Source organism: Myodes glareolus, chromosome 1 (assembly GCF_982192425.1).
Source record: "Myodes glareolus chromosome 1, mMyoGla1.1, whole genome shotgun sequence".
NCBI lineage: Eukaryota > Metazoa > Chordata > Mammalia > Rodentia > Cricetidae > Myodes > Myodes glareolus.
This window is the reverse complement of record NC_142026.1, coordinates 21,913,762-21,932,423: the sequence shown is the minus strand read 5'-3', so window position 1 is coordinate 21,932,423 and position 18,662 is coordinate 21,913,762. Positions and strand designations below refer to the sequence as shown.

The following is an 18,662-nucleotide window of genomic DNA, read 5'->3' as shown; positions in this document are numbered from 1 at the left end:
CCAGTGTCCACTTTCACCTGCAGAGATCTAGAATGCTACTGAGACAGTCCTTCCGTAGTGTGACCTTCCCGTCCTTCCCTAGTGTGACCTCTGTCCTTCCGTAGTGTGACCTTCCCGTCCTTCCCTAGTGTGACCTCTGTCCTTCCCTAGTGTGACCTTCCTGTCTTTCCCTAGTGTGACCTTCCCGTCCTTCCCTAGTTGTGATCTTCCTGTTGTCTTTGGGTACAATTCTGTGTGATGCTTTCTTTGGCAGAGTATGAGCCCAGGGCTTTGGGAGATTTTACATAGTCAGCAAAGTGCCTGTCACACAAGTACAGAAGCCTGAGTCCAGATCCCCAGATCCCACATGAAGGGCCAGACACAATGCTGTTATTCTGCAGCGCCATTGATGCGGTGCAGAGGAGAGGAAAGGTGGAAACAGGCAGATCTCCGAAGCCAACTGATTGGCTGATTTGGTCAGCTACAGGTTCAGTGAGAAGACCCTGTCTTAAAACATAAAGGTAGAGAGAGATCAAGGAAAGACACCCAGTCTAGGTCTGGCTGCACATTCATACATATACACGAATAAGTAAACCCCCCCCCCCACACACACACTAAATAAGGCCAAAAAAAGTATAAGCCCATTGGAGTAAGAAAACCTCAAGTGCTAACTTCCTTTGGAAGATTGTTTTATTTTCTTTGACTTTTCCTTTGGGATTTGACACTGTGTCACTCTGCATGTACCCCAGGCAGGCCTGGAACTTTTTGTGTAGGCAGTTTGGCCTTGAATTGTGATCCTCCTCCCTCTGCCCTCTGAACGCTCAGTTGCAAGCTTGCACCACCCAGCCCAGATTTCCTTTATTTTTTTATTTTTGATAAGCAATTTCAATTCAAAGTCACATACATCTGGTTTATGTCCCCCTGGCATGCATTTTCATGTTGTGGATCTTTGGTTGCCAGTTAAAATTATTTATGCGACATGAACCCAAACAGTTATGTCTCCAAATATTGAGTTTTAGGAATCACAGTTGTTCTGATTTTTAGAAGACAATTTGGAGATTTTCCTGCTTAAGAAGTTTCTGTTGCCCATGATCCCTGTAAGAGGGATGGGTTGGCCATAATGGGTGCATGCACAAAAGAGGTCAGTGCTATCCCATGCAGTCTCAGCTCTGCTTAGCACACATTGCAAATGGGTTGTGTGCTATTGCAAAGGGGAGAAGTTCTTATCTTTCTCTTGGGAAAAGAGTAATCCCACGGTGAGGTTCCTAGCTTGCTCACCTATGTCACAGGACTGGAATTCTCGTGCCAGTACCCTTCATTTTTAAAGTCAACTAATCATGGTCTTTCCTAGGGAAGGATGGCAGGGCAGTGTGTGTGAGCGTCTGGATGTCAGAGCATGCCCAGAAGCACTGACTCCCAGAGGCATCTGTACTACAACAGGAGTTCCATGCAGACGAGACTTCCTGCTGGCAGACTTCACCCAGAGTTCTCAAAGCAGCTGTGAAATGACTCACAGAGTTCCACTTTTAAACTTAAGCCATGGGGAACTCCAGTTACATTTTTAATATGTGCAATTTATTTTTCATAAAGCATTTTGTCTATTTTTTGAAACCTAAACCACATAACTCTTCTTAATAATAATATGCTTTTAAAAATGGCTTCCAGTATGTAGCTTTTCTCACAATGTGGTCTTTGTCTTTTTGGCAGCTCCCTGCTCTACTATGGCTTATCACCACGACAGCAGACGGATATTTGTGGGCCAGGATAATGGGGCTATAATGGTAGGTAGTGTCTCCGATGTATTCAATGTGTCCTTTGTAAGGCTACCCCACGATTCCTTGTGCTGAGCACATTGTTCGCATTAGCAATGTCTGATTCATCGTAGATGTTAGACTGAAAATGAGTTCAATTTAATTCCTATAAACTATTTTCCATGGATCTCAAAATGCTCTCCTGATGAGTGTCTTGGTGCTCTGGTGACCCACAAAGCGCAGACTTTTTACAGTGGGTTGGAGACCTGTAGCTGCTGCTGTCTTTGACAGGGTAGTGGAGAACCTGTGTATGTGTGTGTTTCTGTGAAAGACAGCTGAGAAGGGGCCCAACTCTTCATCCGGGAACTCTTGTGACTCTCGAACAACCTTTGGTGAAGGATGGAATATTTAAACTTTCAGTCTGTTACTGACTGGTGGTTTTTTTTTTTCAATTTAATTGTGTGTGCATATCTACTCATTTTCTTAATAGAAATGTAACTCATGCACCATATTGGTGCATGTACATTTTAGTGGTTTATAGTGTTGTGGATCTTCATCAGATTATGTCAGCATCACCATTTCCTAATTTCAGAACATTTTCACGTCCCCCAAAGAAAGTTTGTCTCCTTTGGCAGTTGCTCCCTGGTACACCTCCCCCATCTGACTGTCTCTGATCTGCTTTCTCTGAATGGGGAGTTGTCTGTCCTCCATGTATTGTGTGAACAGAGTCATGTTCTGTGTGTAGCTCCTTATGTGTGTCTTGAGAGGTCTTCTTTGTTGAAGTTTTGATTCGTTACTTTATCCCTTTTTGTGGTAGACTGATGTTCTAGACAGAATATTCTCCTAGATAGAGAAATTCCACTTCATCCATTGATGGGTTGATTGTTATTGGGATTATTTCCATGTGGGCTGTTAAGAACACTGGTACTGTAGCATTGTGTATAAGTCCCTGTGTGAACCTGCATTCTTCAGTTTGCTGGATATATAGGAATGGAATTTCTGGGTCATATGGTGACTATTTAACATTTCAGAAATTCCTTTGCCCATTTTTAATTAACTTATTTTTTTTTTGAGAGAGAGAGAACCTTGCTTTATAGCTCAAGCTGTCCAAGAACTTGCCACCTTAGTGCCTTACCTTTAAAGCGCTGACCTTAGAAGTATGTGTCACCATCTGGTGCCCTGGGTTTGGTTTGTAAGTTCTTATTTAGTGCTAGATACTAGACTCCTATCAGATACACAATTTGCAAAAACCTCTCTTACCATAAGGGTTGTCTTTTCAATCATGTTTAAGTTTTGTAAAGTCCAATTTATCTTCTCTTTTCTTACTTTCTTTTAGTTGCTTGTACTTTGACTACAATATCTAAGACACTTTTAATTACTTGGCTCAAGGTCTTATTCCTATTTTCACAGGAGTAAATTAATCTGTGGCCATATCCCTCTGAATGTCATAATGTCCTAAGCCTGTCGTAGGCACAGGCCCATTACACTTCTCTTTTCTTGTAGGAGTTTTACACTTTAGTTTTGTATTAAATCTTGGCCCCATTATTAGTTAAGTTCTGTAGCTGGTCTGAGGGATGGCTTCACACTTACTTCTTTGGCATGTGGATGCCCAAAGCTATCCCAGGGCGTATTGTCTTTTCCCACTGTGTTTACTTGGCACCCTTGTCACAGCCAGCCAGCGGTTTCCAGAGGTGGAAGCTTAGTCAAGACTTGAGGTGGCACAGGTCTGTGGTGGAGGCGGGGATCTTGGCTGGTTGGTACTGAATGATAGAGGAAGGGCCCAGGCATAACTGAACTGTGGACAGGAGCCAGGTCATGAAAGCAATGTGAGGTGATTCATCTCCTCCTCCACCTCTTTCAGATAGGATTTCACTACACTGCTCAGGCTGGCTTAGAACCGACTGTGTAGCCCCTGTTGACCTCAGACCTATGATCTCCCACCTCACCCTTCTAGAGGGATGGGATTCTAGGCACCACTTATATTGTTGTGCCTGGTAATTATCTTAAGTGACTGACTATGGAGACTGGTTTGGAGAGTAACAAGAATGGAAAGGAAAGTCAAGTTACTATGGCAATCAGGAATCTGGGCTCAAAGACAGTGGCCTCAGAAGTGGACAGATGACTTAGGACGCCTCCTGCCATGTTTGCTGTAGGTACAGTTTGAGAGGACAGTGGAAGATGTCAGGTGACACCAGATTTGGGGCTTGAATTACATAGGCTGTGGTGCAATTTCCTGAGGAAGAAAAGGCTTCTGGTGGCAATTGGAGGAGGGAGCAGGGAGGTGGTGAATTCAAAAAACACAGGCAACAGAGAGACTGAGATCAAGCTGTATTGAGAAGGGCAACATGTGTTTATGTATGAACGGATGAAAGTAAGTACAGCTTAAGAAGCCAGGAAGCAATGAGATAGCCAGTGAGAAAGGATGGGGTGGGCACAGACACAGTGAGGAAGGATGGGGTGGGCACAGACACAAAGGTCAGGAAGGAAGGAAGAGACTAAAGGTGGGGTGCGCCAAGGGAGGTCGGGGCGGTGGGGAAGAAATGGTGCAGCGGGGAGAACTGTCAAAACAAAGTGTGTTTGAAAATTTCCTAGGGATTATTTAGTATTTTATATGCCTGCTTAAAAAATAGATAGATAGATAGATAGATAGATAGATAGATAGATAGATAGATAGATAGATAGATATGGTAAATAGATAGATGGGTGGGTGGGTAGGTAGGTAGGTAGAAAGATAGAAAGATAGAAGAAGGGAGAGCCAGGGCTAGGAGGGAACACATTCTCCTTGCAGACATAGACGCTTGGAGCACAGTAGTAAAGAAGGGACCATAGTGGGAAAGCCTGAGGGTGATTGTAAGGGCTGAGCGTAAGAAAGGGGTTTTGCTGGAAAGAAAATGAAGAAAGAGTCTTGTTGTGTAGGTCAAAGATCTTCATTGTTGTTTTAGTTGATCTGCACTTTAATGCAAAGATGCCATGATTCTGTTTAACGGCGGCGAAGAAAGAGCCAAAAGGAAGAATGGGCTGCTGCCCTATCATTGACCCAGGATTGGCAGGGGCGAAGGCCACTCTGCACACAGTGTAGCAACGGCTGGCAGAGCTCTGCCCCGCTTTTTCCAGTGACTTTGTAGGGCTGTCATGATGATGCACACAGCCACGTGAGGTAAACCCACAGTGTGGGAAGAGAGCACTTTCTCCAGGCTGCAGTGTGTGCGTCTCGCGATGGCTTTTGGTTGAGGAACAGGCTGCAGTTACAGCATGTGAAGGCGGTAGTTGCAGCAGAAAGGGACAGCAGTAGTCAGCAATTGGTCTCTGGGCTGGCCGCCTTGTCTGGATTCTGATTTGCAGTGCTGATGACCTTTGGTACCCAGCAAAGCCAGATGGAGGACAGGAAGCCTGAATTCCTTTGTGTGTGTGTGGTTTTCTCACTCTAAATGAGTCTACAGTTTATAATGTCTGCATTACATAGCACCTTAACAATTTAACACTGATCAATAGGATTCTTAATTAGTGCATATTCTTTTGAATTTTTTGATTCTTTTTATTACAGAAGTGGTTTTTTCTCGTAGTTATTTGAAAAATATAAGAATGTCCAAAGACCCTCCATAGTCTCTAAAGTTTGCCCCGCGCTACCTTCTTGCCCGCAAGAACGACGCGGGGCACTTAGGATTCTTCTGCAGTAAAGCTTTAATGCGTCTTGAGAGGGAGAGCATCAGCTTCCAAAGCGGAGACCCAGAATGAGGGGAACCCAGCCCTTATAAAGGAAACAGTCCTCGCTTCTGACGTGTCACTCTTGGATTGGTCTGCTGCCCATTATCCCAGATGATGCTTCGGAAGTAGGCAGGGACGCAGCAGTAGAGAGTTACCAAGCACGTGCGCTGGGATTAAAGGCGTGTGCTACATCACCTTGAACTCACAGAGATCTGCCTGTCTCTGCCTCCCAGGCATTGGGACCAAAGGTGTGTACTACCACGCCTTGAGGTCACAGAGGTCAATCTGCCTCTGCCTCCCAGGCATCAGGACTAAAGGCGTGTACCGCCACACCTTGAGGTCACAGAGGTCAATCTCTACCTTTGTTCCCTGAAGCAATGGAGAATGTGGTTGCGGCTCTCCACAAAAGTTTGTGATTTAGAAGGTATTTTTATGCACACAACATGCTCATTTTCCTCATTAAATTGCCGAGCCTTCCCCCATGTCTTTCCTGTAAGTTATCAGCAATGTTGACAACAGATCTTTAACATTTGCTCCTTACGAATTGTCTTGAGAGGTTTATTAATTTAGTTTGCATAGTCAAAGGGGCAAAATTAGCAAACTTGGAAGAAGTATTGGACTCTTGCTGAGCTGGCCAGCAGCAGTTTCTTTGTAGGATTCCAGCTGTTTGATTCATCTTAAAGGATGATGACCCGAAGACAGCTTTTCTGGGAGGAGCAGTGTACATCCCCTCTGTAGCTCATCTTGAGTGCCATGCCTTCTGACAAGCATTTTTTTGGACTTTGATTCATTTTTCAAGTTGAGCTCCTATTGTTTACAGAACTGTAACTGTCTTTCTATTGCATATGCTTGCTTTTAGGAATTTCACGTTTCTGAAGATTTTAATAAAATGAATTTTATCAAGACCTATCCAGGTAATGACACACACTCTCGCATGTGTACACATTTAAATCCACACACATCGAAGGTAGGTTTCCATGTAACATATCCGTGTCAGTGCACCGGTTATATGAAAGAATATTATTTATTATCCTTTCCTTCTTCCTGCATTTAAATGTTTGTATATTGGCTAAGTGTACAAGATTTAATTTCATTATTCTTTTATTATTGGAAGAAGATGTGCACTGCTTCCAGTTTTTAATTAACATACAGTACAATATACATGCTTTCATTTGTGTCTATGTGCACATGTCTGTGGGTGTAATTCACAGTTGCATGCATGACTGTGTGTTCATGATTGCGACACTGACTCTAGGTGTTTAATTTTGATGACTTCTACTTAAGACAAAGTCCTGCAAGTCAAATAGCCAGGTCAGACAACTAAAAAGTTATTTTAATGCTACAGTTTTATTTTTGCAAACTGCTTTCTCAACAAAAATGCAACTCCTTGCGGCTCCATGACCAATGAGCGAGCAAGGTTCTCTCTTGCTGTATCTTCCTAAGATTGCTGCCTTATTAGTTGGTGCCAGTTTGATAGGAGTGTTTGCAATTTTATAATGACTTCACTTTATTTAGGGTTGGCCATTTGTCTTCCGTGAATGTCCGTTATGATTTACTGTGTGTTGTAACTGAGTTAAAAGGTGTGCTTTGGAACGTCTGTCAAATATACATTTTATCAAATTTGTATTTAAATTTTCAGAGTTCTCTACTGGTTATATACAGCATAATTTTGTAGTCGTTTCTAGAGTTTGCATTTTACTGGTGACTTATAACATCTAGAAAACTATGTGGAAGACTGAATAGTTTGCCACATTTTAAATATTACCACGTGGGAGAATTGGGAAGCCGTGAGTGAAACAGGATAAGGATTAACAGGCTTCACCGTTCTTTTCTAAAAGAAAATACTGAAAAACTACAATAGCAAAAAAGATCTAAGCCTACGAATAAGACAGCTGAGAAAGGTAATTGACTGTCATTCTGAGGTCTTTACTGTGAGCTGGGATAAACCTTGTCTTACCTCAGTTTGACGGCCACAGATTTAGTGAGAAAAGTGTTTGGGGTCAGACAGATCAAATTATATATTTTTTTAATTATAAGATGTAGACTATAAATAAAAGCCATCTCCCTCAGGTTTTGTATCTGAAATTAATACATACCCTTTGTTTGTGGAAATTAGAACAATCGTTAAAGCAGAAAAAAGTAAACAAAAAGCCCACTCAGTCACCATCTGGGATTTGGTTTACGGGGACCTATGGCTGGGAGCTGCGGAGCACCCTTGAAGTTTCAGGGCTTTTGGGGAGTAGAGCCTTGTCACAGGCTGTGCCTGACAGTCACCCTGGCACTCTGAGCCCCTCAGTTCTTCTGAGCAGCTCACACAGCAGTGGTAGCCTTTTCTCTGTTTGGTCTTTAACTTTATCCATCAGCTTGGGCATTTAGTAGATACCTGCTGTGTACAGAGTCTTGTGCCCGATGTAGAGGAGTCGTGCCATGCCTTGGTGTGTCCAGAATCAACCTGAAACATTGCGGAGGTTAAGTGGAGGGCTTTACAGACACTTTGTCTTTATAAATAATAAATCGTTATACACAAAACTGTTCCATAAAAGGCTTCCTTTTCAGTTTCACAAAATTACATTATTCTTATTTACAATGCCCGTATTATATAAAAAAAAAATCTTACAATGATTTGTTTTGAAATGGGTGTATCTTCTATTAGATAAGTACAAAAAGATATTAGCCTGGTATACTGGTTACCTTTCTGGCTGTTCTGACCAAAGACCTAACAAAAAACAAATTGAGAGAGGAAAGAAGGGGTTATTTTGTCTTAAGGTGTGAGGGTCCATCCATCTATCATGGCGGGAAAGGCGTGAACAAGGATGAAGTCTGTCTGTCATGACGGGAAAGGCATGAGCAAGGATGAAGTAATCTGCACTTAAAATACACCTTTGCCCTCTTGAGAAAAATTTGCCACTGTACATAGAGATGGTATATTAAGGTCTTCAGAGCAAAAATAAAAATGTTCCTTTGAACACAGACAGATAATGATAAAAGAGAAATTCTTGTTTTCTGTTACTGGAAACCTTTTTGAGCGTAGAACTTTAGTGTTTCTGGCAGCCCTCTATGTGAGGTGGCCCAGGACTTTGGAGAGAGCCTGTACCAGTGCATGGTGGGGATGGGGAGAAGCAGATTGTCTGGCGTCTCTTGGGATCATGGCTGCACACTGTGGGAGTTGAGCCTCAGCTCTCACCCAGCATGGGGAGGTGTTTCTGAAGATCCCTTCTGTCCTGACGGGCACTGACCCTCCGTTTGTCTCCTGCAGCCCACCAGAACCGAGTGTCCGCCATCATCTTCAGCTTGGCCGCCGAGTGGGTGATCAGCACAGGCCACGACAAGTGTGTGAGCTGGATGTGCACGCGCAGTGGGAACATGCTCGGCCGGCACTTCTTCGCATCCTGGGCTTCCTGCTTGCAGTATCCTTTGAAGTGTACTCCTTCCCGCCACTCCCACCTCACTGTTTAATTTGGAATTGAATTATTGATTGTTCTGAAGACAGAATGACTCCTGTGGATTTAATCTCAAATCCAAGAATTTCTGTGTCTGCTTTTCTTTGGTCTAAAGCATGTCTGTTAAAAGTAAAGACATAAGTTGGGGGATGGTGGTGCATGCCTTTAATCCCAGCATTCAGGAGGCAGAAGCAGGTGGGTCTCTGTGAGTTCAAGGCCAGCCTGGTCTACAGAGAAGTGTCAGGACAGGCTCCTAGGCTACGCCTGAAAACATCCCCTCCCTTTTTTTTTAAAAAAAAAAAAGACATAAATATGTTCTCTGTGGGAGGTATTAATTTTTTTCTACAAAGTTGTAGAGCCCTGTTAATGCAAGCCCAACCCTTCATTCCTTTCATTACAAAATGAAAAACTTCTCCTTACCCTGGGCTTTATAAGAGGACTGCTAGGAACTTTATACAAAGCTTCACTTCATGAAAACGGAGACTGCTTTTTCGTTTCCCAGCCGCCCAGACCGAAATAATCGCACAGAAATTATATTAACTACAAACTGTTTGGCCTGTTGCTTCAAGGTTTCTACTAATTAGCTCTTAGAACTTAAATTAACCCATAATTCTTGTCTATGTTTAGCCATGTGACTTGGTACCTTTTCTCAGTAAGAAATTCTTATCTTGTTTCCTCTGTCTCTGGCTGATGACTGCTCTCTGCCTTTCCTTTTCCCAGAATTCTCTTAGTCTGGTCGCCGGGCCTATACTTCCTGCCTGGCTACTGGCCAATCAGCATTTTATTAAACTGGTACGAGGGGCAAAATTTTACAGTGTACAAGAGCATTATCCCACAGCAACGCCCTTTTTTGTTTTTTGTTTTTAAATGGTTGTGAAAAGGGCCTTTGATCCTTAGAGAACTCTCACGGGTGCCTTGGGTTCCCCAGATGAAGGCAATCCCTGCTTTAACTTTCTGGCTCTATGCGAGTTGTTTTGCACACAGCTCACCTCTGCTTCAGGTGACCCCTGCTTGCTGTATGCACCAGTGATGACAAGAAGACCATGAACAACACCCTAGGTAGTTCATGGTGCCATGGTGCACCTCACTAGCACACACTCACACACACAATATAAAATTACTTTTCTTAGTTTGTTGCCAATGAATGCATAACATGAGCTATTTAAAATAAACCTTTAGCATAGTACTATACAGTGTAGGCTCCCACAAGGGAGAAGTGTTCATGTATTTTAAGTGAGGTTTTCTTTCTTTCTTTCTTTCCCTTTTTTCTTTTGGTTTTTCAAGACAGGATTTCTTTTTAGCTTTGACACCTGTTCTGGCACTTGCTCTGTAGACCAGGCTGACCTCAAACTCACAGAGATCTGCCATCCTCTGCCTGCTGACAGCTGGGATTAAAGGCGTGCGCCACCACTGCCTGGCTTTAAGTGAGCTTTTCTGTCATAAGCGAGAGCTCTCCTAATGGCTTTGCAGAACATTACACGAGATCACGGTCATGGCCTGGCTTGTAGCTCTTCTGACTTTGTGTTCTAGAATATTAGTCGTTGCTCTGCTGTTTTGTATGCGGTGCTGACTTTCTACAAATGTCTGTGGTTCCAGAGGGAGCGAGGAATGAGTTATTATGTTAGTTAATACGCTTCACGCTGGTGACCACCCCGGAGAGCTGATATCTGGGTTATGGAGCTACCTTAAGTTAAAGGAAGCCGTTGTCTTCATTTAAAGCTAGATTATCTCTGCCAAAAGAACATGAGTCTGTACTTGCTGTCAGTATGGCATTGTTTTCAGAACTCCTTCGCAAATGACATCCTGTTGCATTGTGTATGTGTGTGTACATGTGTATGTTTGTCATTTTCACTATTTAATGTTTTATTGTAATTTTTTTGGAACTGCCTATCTGTCATCTCTATGAGCTCTGACTTTTTTCATGGCTGGTTCCTGTACTATTGCCCTCGGCATATTAACTGTTGGCTGGGAGCCAGCTTTCCTATAGCTGCTTTAGCTTTTCTTTCAGCGTGTGCCTGTCACTTCCTTGCTATTTACTCGTCTTTCACGTCGCTATTTCAGATCTGTGGTCGTTGTTGTAGAATGCTTGAGTTCTCTGTGAAGTCTTTGTCTTTGGCCGCTCTTACTTGCTCTGTGGGAATGTGGGAATGTGCTGAGATGGCTCCTGTCACCTGTCCTTGACTGCTCCTCAGGTATGACCTGGATACTCAGCATGCCTTTGTTGGCGATTACTCGGGACAGATCACCCTGCTGAAGCTGGAGCAGAATGCCTGTTCAGTGATCACAACCCTCAAGGGACATGAAGGTAGGCCTGGCCATAAGTTTCTCACCTAGGTTAGGCATCCAAAGTCAGCCGGCAACTCTGTGGTTTGGGGAGTGGTCCTCTCCGTGTGACTGGGCAGCTTTCAGTTTGATGGGATTGAGAAGATAACTAAATGTCAGTTGGGTGTCACGTTCCATTTCATACAGCAGAAATCCTGTCTGCCCTGCTCAAAGGGATGCCTTGTATTGCTTACCTTGTTTGCTTATTGATTGATGGGTGGATGGAGTTTTTTAAGGTGCCCTGACGCTGGCTGTCCTGTAACTTAATTATGGCCTCAGCTCATGATAATCCTCCTCCATCAGCCTCGTAAGTGCTACTTGTGAGCCGCCGTGCCCAACAACCTTTTCAAGTTATTGGTTCCATAAGAACTTTTCAGGGGCAGGGGTTTGGACCCCAGGGCCGGCGCATGGCAAGTGAGAACTCTACCACTGACCTACACCTCTATCCCCAGACCATTTCTTTTAAACAGACCTTTGGAAGAGTTCTCATTACTGTTATGTTTATTTTATGAGTTTCTAGAGCAGTATAATTAGAGAACCGCCACGAACTGCTCAACCTTATACTTGGTCACCAGGCACTGGTTAATGACTTGGGGGAGTAAATCATTAGATAGAACTCGCTGCTTCTGTAGTGCACTGTGGTGGGGGGGCACGGTGGAGGACTGCAACCCTCTGTTGGCTGAATAGGGTAAACTCTTTATATACATGGGAGTGATAAGTTGGTTTCATTGACCACGGAGCTGAAATGTGATGTGGTCTCTATTATTTATTTATTTATAAATAATATTTATTTATTTATTATGTATACAATATTCTGTCTTCGTGTATGCCTGCAGGCCAGAAGAGGGCACCAGATCTCATTACAGATGGTTGTGAGCCACCACGTAGTTGCTGGGAGTTGAACTCGGGACCTTGGAAGAGCAGGCAATGCTCTTAATCTCTGAGCCATCTCTCCAGCTCTATTTATTTATTTTATTCAAGTGGTTGGATCCCGTTTCTGTGTGAGTCACAGATTGGAACTTTGAGGTCTCTAGTTTAGACTAAAGAATTGAACATTTGTTGAGTTGCTCAATAGTTTGTTTATTTAAGATGGTATTTAGGCATTCAAGTGCAATGAGTTGGATATATCGTACACTTTCTAGCTAAGTTGTTTAGATGAAATAGACCATCCGAGGTCAGGGACTCTGGGGGAAAGGTGAAAAGAGAAATGGATAGCACCTTAGAAAGCTGTTGCGGAAAGCAAAGCTCCTGATGAAGCTGCATTTTCTGAGGACAGAATGGGCCCTGAGACTACTTAGTGATTGCCCTATGTCAGACCATCTTTATCTGATTTAGGTCTCTAACTGACACACGAGGGGCACAGGACTCAACAGAATTCATGAAAACACAGATGGGGCTCAAAGCTCATTTTGCCGAGGACTTTTTTGTTTTGTTTTCACTTTTGTTTTGAGGGTTATGTGAGAAACTGACTTTTCTTACTTGCTAGTGAAGGTGACTTCACTAGTTTCTGTGTCCCTCCAGGAGAACTGTTTGTGTGTGCCACAGGTTTCTCTGTCCCTCCAGGAGAACTGTTTGTGTGTGTCACAGGTTTCTGTGTCCCTCCAGGAGAACTGTTTGTGTGTGCCACAGGTTTCTGTGTCCCTCCAGGAGAACTGTTTGTGTGTGCCACAGGTTTCTGTGTCCCTCCAGGAGAACTGTTTGTGTGTGTCACAGGTTTCTGTGTCCCTCCAGGAGAACTGTTTGTGTGTGCCACAGGTTTCTGTGTCCCTCCAGGAGAATTGTCAGTGTGTGTCACAGATTTCTGTGTCCCTCCAGGAGAACTGTTTGTGTGTGTCACGGGTTTCTGTGTCCCTCCAGGAGAACTGTTTGTGTGTGTCACGGGTTTCTGTGTCCCTCCAGGAGAACTGTTTGTGTGTGTCACAGATTTCTGTGTCCCTCCAGGAGAACTGTTTGTGTGTGTCACAGGTTCAGCATTACTTTTTGTTAGTAGGTGTTTCCCAGGTCAGTAGTAGTGGTGGAAGACACCCCTGCAAGAGAAATCTCTAGAAACAAAGAGTTTCCAGGGGCATCCAATTTGATAAGCTAGCTAGAGTGTGAAATGTAAAAGTTTGGATTTTTTTTTTTAAGCTGAACTACTTTGGTATATTTATTTTGTACACCTGTAGCATTGTTTTCTTCTTGAGGCATTAATTTAATTTTTAGAGATAAAAGCATCCTAGGGTAAATTTCTATAAAGTCTCATGGGTCTGGAATAACCTAGATTTATATTGTAATAAAATACCCATAGTAAACTACAGGTATTTTTCTTGACTTTTTTTTCTCTCCAGAAGTTTTCTGAACTGATGTTTACATCTAGCTGCTTTGTAAGTTATTGGTGGCAACAAACAAAACAAAAACCTTTTTTTTTTTTTTTTTTGGTGTACCAGTGAGTTTATTGGGGTTCTTCCCAGGAATATGGATGAAGGGCTTACCTTACAGGAGCAGGGGTAACTCAAAGACAGCCGCATCACTGAAAGTCCACCTTGGCACGGGTCTTGACAGGTAGAGCATAGAAGGAAGGCTCATTAAGATGCAGGAAGTAAGCAACTCACAAGTCTTAGGAAGTCCCGGAAGTTCCCGGGTGCACAGAGCACTTTCTCACTCACCAAGGATATGTACGGATGGTTAAACGAGACTCCAACCTGCTGAGCTGCCTGCAAGGGAAAACTTTAAACCCTTTGTATTCAGAGCTGTGCACATGGTCACATCCTCATCTTCCAGCTGTGGATGATGGACTTGCAGTGTTTTCTCCGTGACTCGTGAGGATGTGGTTTGAGTAACCCTTTTACGACAGAGGTAGATGTCTTGCTCAAAGGCCCGGCTGGCTGTTGGGCTTTCCCATCGCACATGTGTCCTGATGCTGAGTTCTGTCTCACCCCTCTCTCACATGCCTAGGTAGTATCGCCTGCCTTTGGTGGGACCCCATTCAGCGGTTACTCTTCTCAGGAGCATCTGACAACAGCATCATCATGTGGGACATCGGGGGACGGAAAGGCCGAACACTTCTCCTTCAGGGCCACCAGTACGTGACCATTAGGGGTTGGGGGTCTGAGTCAGGAAAGGAGGGCACTGCTCTTATCTCCTGCCTTCATTTTCATTGCTTCCAGCAGTCCTGAGTCAAAGCAAAATGGAGTGTGAGGTGTCCTTCCTCGGTAGTCTAAAGAGGTCACCACTCTTCTCCCAAGCAGTGGCCCTATTGAAATACCTACTTAAAGCACCATGGAGGCAAGAACTTTGACCATGGCAGATTGTGTTAAAGTACGGGACTACTCCTGAGCCGGGGACATAAGTGGTCTATTAAACCCTAAAATATGTCTCATTAAAGAGTAACAGGTGCATCAGTAGCTAAGTCCCTTAAGCTCTGATGTTGTAATACTCAGGGCTGCTCGTCCAGCCTGTGAAAAAGGATTCCTTTCTTTGCTTCTTCACTGTGGTTTCCTTTCTTCCTTGGTGCTGCTTAGGCCGTAATTGTTCACTGCAATTACAATCAAGTTGAAACTTAGCCAGGAAAAAGGTGCAAAAGTTACCAGGTCAGGAGATTGCATGACATCCAGGTCCGAGAGCCTTTGGGAAGAGGGCAGAGTTCTCCCCGTGTGTGCACGTGAGTCCCCTGTGGCTGCGTGAGAGGTGACTGTTCATAGCCCTCGTGGTCTCTCTACTTTTGCATATGAACTGCTTTCTAGTAAGAGTTATATTCGTTTTGTTTTCACAAGTAAACGGTGTGAAAGAGAAATTATGGTGGTGGCCACGGAAAACTGCAGTTCTTACCCCTCTCTGACTTGCAGTTTCAATGACAGGTTCAGAAGGAACAGCACTTATGTTGTGGAGAGTATGACCTGGGTAGTGAGTGCTAAAATAGCCCCATAATAGAGTGGGGAGAGGACTGAGTTCCAGTGGGGCATTCCCAGGCTTTTCTGTGTTGACGTGTGACTTGTGCTCCGTTTGCAGCGACAGGGTGCAGTCACTGTGCTACCTGCAGCTCGCGAGGCAGCTTGTCTCCTGCTCCTCGGATGGTGGAATCGCAGTGTGGAACATGGACGTTAGCAGGGAAGAGGTGAGGAGCAAGAACATGGCTGGCGGGTCAGAGCCGAGCCCGTCTCCGACTTCTCAGTTTTCCTCCTTGCAGGTTGGCAGTCGTATAAACGATCCCCCCTTTCTCACGGCTCCATCTGTGAATTATTGTCTAACAGAGTTCTTTTAAATTTTAGACATTAACCTCTTTTGTGTGTATGTGTGTAAGTGTGATGTGTATCTATTGTGTTCTTGTGTGTGTGTGCATGTGTGCAGGGCTTCCCCTCTTACTCTCCATCTTAGTGATGAAGACACTAAGGCTGGCGCTCACAGACTTCACTAGCCTGGCCAGCCAGCAAGCCCAGGGACCCTCTGCCTCCACCTTCTCGGCAGTGGGATGACAGGCATATACCACCACCCTGCCTGGCTTTCTGTGTAAGTCCCTGGGTTCTGAACTCATAGGGAGCACCCTGCTGACTCAGCTATCTCTCCAGCCCTCTCTGCTGTGCCATAACCTGCCCCGGGTGAGACTTCCTGGTGTTGATGGGCAGGGTTTAGGTTGAATATCAGCCTGAAAGACTCTTTGCAGCCGGCAGCCTTCTAACTCATCCAGGGATGGGCCCATGGAGGCCTTCTGAAGTATTTGTGTGACCATGGAGCATTTCAGTTTGGCAGCTCTGAGAAGGCCGTCCCGTCGCAGGACAGAGCTAGGCAATGGGAAACCGCGCCTCTCCTCTCTGCTTTTGTCTTGTGCTGCGCTCCCTTCCACGGAGTCCATGCTGATAACCGTTTTCTTTTTTGGCAACTTGATTTCTAAATGGCATTGAGCCACTAACTAGGTGTGAAGCTTTGTTTACGTAAGTCCTTAATCTCTGAGTGTCTGCTTTCTCTTCTTCACAGTGAAATCATTTCCTAGGATAATGTCTAAGGCCTCTTCCATTTCTTTAGTGCTGTTAACTGTCTGCGCAGGCTCCCTGTCATCCTTTTATCTTAGGGCACTGCCGTGAGTGTGCTTGACCTTGTCAGCGTGCGGTTCTTCACTTGCTCGCCCCATGCAAATTTCTGAAAATAGATTTTGGGGGAAGGATGTGTCCATCCATAGGCTTTTTATAGCTGTCATCAGATGGTTTCCAGGCAGGATTTCCTGCTCATCTCTGATAGGACCAGGGCGGTCCGTCTTTGCTCAGTGACAGCTGTGGCTTGTGATGTTGATAGCAAAAGTGGATTCAAAAGAAGGACGATGGATGGAAAGGACAGTTCCACTTCAGAAACCTTCAAGCTTTCATCACGGAGTGGCCACACAGTCTGGCAACTTAGGGGAAACATATGGTAAATGTGTTTTGGTGTTCTGTGGTTTTTAAATTGTATGTACGTGTGTGTGTTGTGTGTGTACTGATTTGTGCCCTCCTCTCTTCCCTTTGCTTTATCCCCTTGAGAACGGATCTCTCACTGAACGTGGAGTTCATGGGTTTTGCCTAGGCTGGCAGGAGAACAAGCCCAAGCAATCCTGTCTCTTTGTTGACTACCCCCACTGGAGTTAACAGATGTGTAACTCTGTGTGGCGTTTACGAGAATTCTGGGAATCAGTTCAGGTCCTCGCGCTTGTACAGAAAGGCTCTTACTCACCGGGCCATCTCCCCAGTCTTGGTGGATCCCTTTTTGATACCGCACTATAGCAGGTATCATATTACATGTTGTCACGTGTGTTCCCTATTCTGTCCTGTAGGTCAGTGTGCAGTTCAGTGCACCCCATGTGCCATTGCAGTGGGTGCCGTGTTAATCCAAAGTCCCCTGGAAGCTTCTATGAGTGGCTGTGCTTTGTGTTGCCTCGTAATAACTGTAGATTTGGGTTTTTAGTGTGTCCCTTAAGTGCTAATCAGGGAGTTGTCTATAGGAAGCAGTAGCGACAAACTTGTTTTCAGCTTTTTACCCACAAGAAACGTGTGGGCAAGGTGAAGAAAACAGCCTGCCCCATAGCTGATAATATGTGATGCCTAATACAGAGGCGTTCTAATTGCTAAGTTTCCTGGCAGCCTTGTGTGGCAAGCCAAACAGGAAACTCTGGTTACATGGCTGCAGTTTGACTTCTGGTTTGGCACATTCTAAAAATCTTTTGGTAAGGCCTGGAGTGGTGAATTGTAAAACATAATTTAGCACCAGCTTTGCATGGCTCCATGAAGTTCTTTCCCTGCAAAGGTCTGTTAGGGCTGTGCTCTGTATTCCTCAGCCACTGCTTGTGTACACTCAGAGCAGCCGATGTGCTGTTCTGTGTCCTGGGTTCTTGGTCCTTCGTTCCCCAGTCTTGTTCTGAGAGAACAGGCGAGAGGGAGGATGCGTTTCTGGTACGACCAGGGATAAGTGTCGGGATCTCTCACAGGTTCCAACACACCTTGTTTTCCTTGGTGCATTCTTCCAGAAAATGCAGTCAGAAAGTGGGAGTAGCACCCCTCCTTCAGGTGACATAATTGTGAACTGCAATTGCACATGTAGGAAAAGGAAAATACAGTTCTGCCTGTCAAGGTGCTTCCTGTGTGGCAGAGATGGCTTCCTGTTAGTCATCTCTGGAAGAGGGGTAAACAGTGTGTACCAAAAGAGGCTTTATTTTTAGTAGATACTCACTTTTTTCTAGCTAAGGACATGCAGTGCAAAGGTGAGCAGCCTGCTATCTGCGAGGTCTGATCCTGCCAGGGATCCGTAGAGTGTCCAGGTCTTCCTTAGCCAGGGCCCAGAGGAAGAAGGGCAGTTCTCCATTCCACACTGCTCACCCACAGTGTCTCTGGAAGTCCCCTGTTCATACTGGCTGGGCTATTCCTAGCCCCCCAGGCCTATTAGCTCTCTGTGGCCACCATCCCCTCCCAGAATGGAGCACATTTGCTTCCCTTTCGGTTTGTAATCAGGGCTGATCCTTTTTGGAAGTGAGTATGTGAAGTATGAATGAACAAGTAACAGTAGTTAAGAGAATGTTTAAGCAAGCAGACTTCAGAATGTGTGATACTGTACACATCAGTATAGTATAGATGAGTTAGCACTTACAGACTTCAGAATGTGTGATACTGTACACATCAGTATAGTATAGATGAGTTAGCACTTACAGACTTCAGAATGTGTGATACTGTACACATCAGTATAGTATAGATGAGTTAGCACTTACAGACTTCAGAATGTGTGATACTGTACACATCAGTATAGTATAGATGAGTTAGCACTTACAGACTTCAGAATGTGTGATACTGTACACATCAGTATAGTATAGATGAGTTAGCACTTAGTGGCCATAATAAAGCAGGATTATTCTTGCATTTTCCTTGTTCATATTAGACAGATGGAACAGGATGTAGAAAAGAGACCAGAGCTTAGCTGTCATTCTCCAGCACCATGGTCTGAACCTCCCCCCCCCCCCCCGAATCAGCACTAG

The 18,662-nt window shown here is 44.5% G+C and overlaps 1 protein-coding gene across 1 annotated transcript in view; it reads left to right on the top strand.

Moving 5' to 3' along the window:
• The window catches only part of Wdfy1 (WD repeat and FYVE domain containing 1), a 49,539-nt gene that overhangs the window by 23,589 nt on the left and 7,288 nt on the right, over positions 1–18,662 (top strand). The window contains exons 3-8 of the mRNA XM_048458984.3: positions 1,687–1,760; positions 6,295–6,349; positions 8,692–8,842; positions 11,068–11,180; positions 14,132–14,258; positions 15,185–15,290. Of these exons, the coding sequence (XP_048314941.3) occupies positions 1,687–1,760; positions 6,295–6,349; positions 8,692–8,842; positions 11,068–11,180; positions 14,132–14,258; positions 15,185–15,290 (626 nt within the window). The remainder of the gene's footprint in view (positions 1–1,686; positions 1,761–6,294; positions 6,350–8,691; positions 8,843–11,067; positions 11,181–14,131; positions 14,259–15,184; positions 15,291–18,662) is intronic.